General features: G+C 40.6%; 1 protein-coding gene across 1 annotated transcript; it reads right to left on the minus strand.

The window, feature by feature from the left end:
• Positions 1-1323: 1323 nt before the first annotated feature.
• On the minus strand, positions 1324-5775 carry pax1a (paired box 1a). Its single transcript, XM_085256760.1, has 5 exons — positions 5503-5775; positions 4247-4876; positions 3064-3197; positions 2379-2592; positions 1324-1928 (listed from the first exon to the last, which is right to left on the minus strand). The coding sequence occupies exons 1-5, from the start codon at positions 5504-5506 to the stop codon at positions 1825-1827; spliced, it is 1086 nt and encodes a 361-aa protein (XP_085112886.1). The 5' UTR covers positions 5507-5775; the 3' UTR covers positions 1324-1824.
• Positions 5776-6720: the final 945 nt, after the last annotated feature.

Genomic DNA, 6720 nt, shown 5'->3' on the forward strand with positions numbered 1-6720 from the left:
GAGAAAAAGGACAATTATCAATTTTGTCAACACAAAAACATTAGCTAAAGCAACTTATCTCCTAAACTTGAAATTATAAGTTATCCATCAGAACCTAAAAACGTAAATGCAGTCGGTTGCCTTGAGTTTTTAAGTTTTAGCAACGTTTTTTTTTTTACAGTGCACTTTTACTGGTGAAATATGCAAAAGTGCGAAAATATTAACGAAAATATTTATTTCTGACCCAAAGTACAGTTAGACGTTTTGCATTGAGACAAACTAGTGGATTCATACACAACGATAAGTACCATGATAACATGTAAGACCCTGCCTCACATACCAGTGGGCTGGATTTGTTAAAACGCACCATAAATAGGGTCGATTGACCCCCACACATAGAGGCCAAACATATAAGTGAAATCATACATGACAAACGTGGTCACAAAAACCTTCAGTGGCGCACAGTGACGTCTATTAAGCTGTGAGAAGTCTTTTCGTTACGGCTGGTACAGTACAGCCAAACAGGTCACAGGAATAAACAGTTTACACAGAGAGAGCGGGCAGAGCCTATAGGCCTGTATGGGAAAATTCTCGTAATTTCTATGCGGGACAACAGATCCCACAGGCGGCATGTGGGTGGATTGGACTGTCAGCTGCTCTCCTGCACACACCGTTCATTAACGTGTATGATCAGCCCTCAGATTTTTATCACGGTATCAATTACAGGCCCGATAGCATCAGCCGAGGCGCCCAGCCAGTGGGGAGCTCTTTGGAAGTGTAGGCAGGTTATGCCTGTGTAAACACAGTAATTACCTTTCCCGGTAAGTAGTAGTACTAATCATTCTACCAATATAAAGAGTATAAATCCAATCAAAACATTTTCTCATAAAAGGCAGGCTCAAACTTAATCTCTTTGTCATCGATTCAAACAGGTTACAGGTCATTAAAAGCCTCAAAAAAGGCCAAACGACGCTTTCACAGCTCTTTATTTCACCACCGCCTGGAAAACGGACAACAGTAATATCTGGCAATATCTTAAAGGCCTGTGCCATCACCAATATAGCCAAAGTTAGATTTCAGGGTCCTAATGGTAGGTTAAATTTCTGGTAATCAAAAGCATAATGATTAAGAAAAACTGGCACGAACTGGGGTGAGCCGACCATGGCACTGTCACGGGCTGAAATTAAAAGAAAACTTTACTTCAGCTTTTTCATCTGATTTCCAAATCATAAACTCATCACCTAGTCCCATAAATTAGGACTGAACCAGCTGGTGTCCTCTCATTGATCAAAAGTGAAATGATATCAGCGGCAACAACATGTGGCATTTAAGAAAAAGGCTTTATTTTTGAATATTTACAATGAAATTATAAAAATATATAATTAAAGCTTTGGCAAATATTTTACATTTAGACAATTTATATAATTTGTTCACATCGTTGAGTCACTGTAGAGTCATGGCCACAAATTAAAGATAAGATAATGATAAAAATGGCGGATTACAGACCAGCTCTGGTTTTAGGAAGAAAACATCCAAGGCGGAGGAGACTTACACAATGTTTTTTGATTTTTTTTTAAATCCTGCAATCTCAATTGGAGAATATACTGTCCAGCAACATGAAGGGTTTCAAATGAAAAACAAAGAAAACTATCAGCCAGTGCGGGGAAACACCGATACATCCATGCAAGCTTACATTCATATGGCCGCAGAGACCGGCACTCATAATGCACGTGATCTGGCCCGTGTTTAGATGCAAACAAGCCGTTAGTGTTCAGACTTACTGTCGCAGTTGTTGAAATGAGTTCATTTAAATGGTTGTGGTGACTAAGGTGTTATAATCCCCGGTTATGATGATGAGGTAGGGAGACTGAGTCCGTGCACACTGTTCAAGTCTTCATGTTGCTGCTGCTGCTGCGGCTTGCTCAGGGGACTGGGCGGTTTCCTGTCTCCTGCAAAAAACAGAAGAAATATACAGTGTGCAAATTCCCATCAGGTGATTATTTGCTTCTGTAGAATGGGTCTAAAGAGAACTGTTTTACTTAAGTTTAAAATCCACTTGCTTTCCTCAAACTAGGAACATTTTCAGACGTATTTCCTTAAAAAGTAAGTTGGCTGGCATGAAGTTGTCCAAGTCTGAAAGGTCAATATTTGATCATTGTCATACAGTTAGACTTTCTCTGGGATTGGGTGTTTACATCCGTTACGGTCATTGCTTATTGCAAAGTGTGGGTGCGTGACAAGAGAAAGGCAGGGAGAGAACCGCGTGGCCTTGTGCGGCCACCAGCTGAATACATTTCAAAAAGTAAAAAATAAAACAAAAACACAACAACAACATTTAATAAAAAAAATTACAAGTAATAATAATAATGATAATAATAATATGCCTGCCTGTCCTGTACCTTCTCGGGCCTGGTGTTTAAAGGTCATCGGGGAGTGGATTTCTCCTGCGTGCATGCTCATCCCGCTGCTTGGGTGGGACAGAGCCGGGCTCTGCGTCTGCCAGTGGTGGTGGCCCGGGGCCACGTATCCGCCTGCTGGCCCACTGTACACCCCGTACTGATTGGTTGGGGAGTAAGCACACGCCGGTACATAACTAGACAATGTCGAGGAAGGCTGTGGACAGGCAGATAAGACATGCGGAAAATAAGCACAAACACACAAAATTGACAGAACTTCTAATTGCAGGCTGTGTGACAGCGGCATGTGGCCTTCGGCAGTGGTTCTGAGAAACGGTGCTTGGTGTTTGAGTGGTTTCGAATACATGTGTTTCACTATAATTTAATTTACCATGAATACGCTAAACTAGAATATATACGCGCTACTAGATTTCCTCCATCGACCATCCACTTCAAAACTCAAAAGACTCGTTTACCCAATAAAATCCCGCCTGAACGCAAAAAGAACTCTGTGGATGAGCCCTTTTTACAGTTTTGCCACAGGCCTTTGTAGCACGAGCATCTGGCATTAAGCACTTTGGACTGTTTCTTTTACAGAAAATAAATTAAAGCAATGCAAGGTGTGCATACGTGTGCAGTTTGAGTGTAGAAAGGTCACGGGCCGTGCAGTGTACCCACAGATTTTTACCTGAGCATATTTTATGTCGGCGTCAATGGCTGACTTGTCAATCCCGTTGACTGTGTGCGCGGCTGGGAAAGCTGCTCTGTTGACACTACCCCACTCCTCCATTTTTGGTGGGTATCCCTCTGTCCCAGCAATTGCTGATTTAGAGACAGTAACTTTACGTTAAAAGTGTGTAAAAATTAAAAATTCTCAGGTTTCAGAAAATCAAAAGAAAAAACAAAGGAAAGGTAAAGAAAGGAAAATGACAGGGCAGTTTCATTTAACGTCATAATTATAAAAGTAGAAGACAGGTAAACAATTTCCTCACTAACTTTTCTTGAGTATCAAACAGATTTAATTTTCAATACTGAAAAATAGTTTTCAAGACAGGATAAATATAATATTTAATACTATAATAATTATAATTACTCCAGCGCGCAGCTTAATAATGAGTAATAAATAAATACAACTGTCTTAAAAAATAAACAGAAAAAAGCTGTTCGGTTAGAAGGCAACAGCAGCTCATTATAAACATTTCTCTCCGTTTTAATGATTTTTTTTAGGTTTTATTACATAATAAAGTCCTACATGTTATTTTTTATGCGTATGAAAGACAGAGAAAATATAATTGCATAAGGTTTTGAGGAATTTGATCGAGAAAGTATATCTTTAAATAAATAAATAAATAAATAAATAAATATATATATATATATATATATATATATATATATATATATATATATATATATATATATATATATATATATTACTTCTACATATGTTTTGAATAAATTCAGTTGGAACACAACCGTAGCTGTGAGACCCAACAGTAGATGAGTAAATGAGTAAAATGAGTAAAACACCAGCAAGGCAGAGGGAAAAAAATATAAGGAGTGCTTGAATTATTAGGTTGGATGTAGCAGGTGGGCAAGGTGTTTGTAAATGTATCATCCCATGAAAAGGCCCATTGAGCGTGGCCTTACTACGTTCTGGCTGAATGGTGAAATGGAGGCCTGTGCACATTTTAATGGGCACATTGTCCCGTCTGTTGCCATAGCTGCTTGTACGCAGAGGTATGGAAACTAGTCGTGTGGAATTGCACAATAACCAGCTGTTCAAGTTTATTAAGCTCTTATTTGTGAGAGATAAAGTGTCGTGCATTTTGAAACCTGTGATTTTAAGGATTATAAAGTGTCGTTTTCCTCACCTGTAGGATCCATGAAGGCTCGTATTCCGAGGATGTTACTGACGGTGTGCGCAGAAGGCCAGGCCCTGGAAATGCTCACATGTCCAGCCGTCACTGGTACTCCAGGAGGGCTGCCCATTTTAGTGCTAGTGGGTGACATAGTGTTGGGGTAGGAATAAGGGTATATGTGGTTGTAGGGGAGGCCTGCCTGCGCGGAGGCTTGCTTGGTGCTTTCATACTGGTTAGGCTGGGAGAGATTTCCAATCTTGTTGCGTAAAATCCTGCTGATCGAGCTAACCGACGGGACATTGTACTTGTCACAAACACCATCAGCCAAAAGCCTGTCCCGGATCTCCCAAGCAAAGATCCCGGGGTCATTTTGTTTGTAGTCCCTGATGTTTTTCACCACGTTCGGCGTCGTGACTCGGGGTTTGCTTCCACCGATGGCACCGGGTAGTATGGAGCCAGTCTCGTTGTACCTCGCTAAAATCTTGCTCACGCAGCCGTGGGATACTCGGAGTTGCCTGCTTATATCACAGGGTCTAATCCCGAGCTGAGCCAGCTCTACAATTCTTAACCGTATGGCGTTAGGTAGAGGTCGGCCGTTGACGAACACACCGCCCAGTTGGTTCACCTCTCCATAGGTTTGCTCTGCAGGAAAAGAGAAAGATACGAGTTACGTGTTGTTACTCTTTGAGTTGAGTCCACTAATGTGATCAAAGAAAATATTACAGCGTGTTTTTTCATTGCATTTATTCTGACACATATTCAATTAAGCGGGAAAAAAAAATAGTGAGAGGCAAAAGCATTTTAAAATGCTCAGCTGAGACCGTTTGATGCAGTTCAGTTGTAATCCACGCCATAAACCGAGTTCATAAAGCTGATAGCTGGTTAACCTTTACTTTGCAACTATACAAAGTATATAAAGTCTTTGGCTGGGATTAGCCTCCAACACAACAAAAACATAAAAAAATGGCGAGCTCGAAGAATACAAACAAGAGCGCTTCAAAGAAACGCGTCTCACTGGATAATTGGTTCTGTGGTTAAGTTTACGATTTAAAGCTTTAAACAGGCTGTCATTCCTGCTCAGCAGTGCTGGAAAAAATCCCCCAAAGAATAAACTTGTTCTCCAAAAGGTTTTTTTTTTTTATTTGCACATTATCTGAACTTGGAGAAGGGGAAAAGTTCCTTAATTCTCTTTTTACGCAGGCGTGCTGAGTTTGGATACGCTTCCATAAGCTACATGTCACTGAAGCATGCAGACGGTAAAGGCTTACCCATTTGCCTATATGTTTTAAGATGCTTGGAAATATAGGTGTCCTTTCAAATGGCTGAATGCGCCGAGCGAGATCAGAGAAGAAAAGGGAACGGGAGGAATGAGCCCCAGAAGAGAAAACGTAGACCTTTTTAAAATCCTCCGAAAGCAGCGTGCCCGCTTCTTTTTGGAAGCAAGTGCCTGCAAGGTACAATAGCGCCAAAGTGATCTTCATCCGATATATGCAATTTAGAGTTATCCCGGGAAGTCCGGAGCCTGCTGGAATTAATTTGGAGCGTCCTTCAACCCTCGCTGTTATACGCCGAGTCTCTGCTTTGGTTTCATTGGTCGTCCTGTGCTGGAAATGCTCTCAGCCAATACAAACCCCATCCGGTTTAAAGCTGCGCAGCCTCCTGACAGTTTTGCATAGAGGGAAGTGGAGACAGGGAAGCGTTTCATCCACCGTTTCTGGTAAGGACTTGTAATATGGGAGATGTAATAAGCGGGATGACAGTAGAGGTGTAACCTTGCTGAACTCGTTCCAAGTAATTTCAGGTCTAAAATAAAATGGAGCCATTTTTAAGACATGTATTAATATCGATAACGCACGTAGTTCAGTTTGACGGTCATTTTTAATAAATGAATCTCACTCTCGTGAACGTTACAATGTAATTGTATTCATTTAACTGAAATTGCATCAAATTTGAATGTATGAAACCAGTGACGCGTGTTTATAACAGGGAATGTGTTTGTTTTGTTTTTCTAAATTACCCCCAAAATCTCAAAATATTCTTTTAGAAGATCAGATCTGACACGTTTACAGTTTGTAGAGACTTTTTCTAACTTTTGAGATAAAACAGTTTTGCTTACTTACGCCAACAAATCTTTTTCCTCTTTTTTAATATTGTATATAATAAATAGGCTGACTGAGCAACTCTGGAGTATTTAAAGGTATTATCCCGCAGAAGCGACTCTCTTAGCCACCAGAGCGGGAGGAAACTTGCACACTTCCAGCCTGAGTCTTTTTATAAGCCAGTGTTAAGGCATCAAACATGGGAAGGGCCTCATGTAATCGATACCTCTGTAGATCGCGGAGCTCCCAGACTATGGCTTATCGACTGGATTCCACAGACATACATTATCACAGCATGTTTTCGGAGTTTCCTGTGCAAGTTTAGAAGGTATCGTTTATAAGCTCGCAAAATGTTACTTGTAAAACTTAACAGTCGACCCAATGGTA

This window comes from Mchenga conophoros, linkage group LG19 (assembly GCF_057382185.1).
Source record: "Mchenga conophoros isolate Kocher_MC1m ecotype Shallow Benthic linkage group LG19, M_conophoros_male_GT1.1, whole genome shotgun sequence".
Taxonomy (NCBI): domain Eukaryota; kingdom Metazoa; phylum Chordata; class Actinopteri; order Cichliformes; family Cichlidae; genus Mchenga; species Mchenga conophoros.

Bases quoted from the DNA above. Each gene is read 5' to 3' on its own strand.
- pax1a (XM_085256760.1), bottom strand. The intron at 3,198-4,246 runs GTGAGGAAAACG...TCTCTAAATCAG, and splicing joins AGCCTTCATGGATCCTACAG to CAATTGCTGGGACAGAGGGA. The intron at 1,929-2,378 runs GTACAGGACAGG...TGTTTTTTGCAG, and splicing joins TAAACACCAGGCCCGAGAAG to GAGACAGGAAACCGCCCAGT.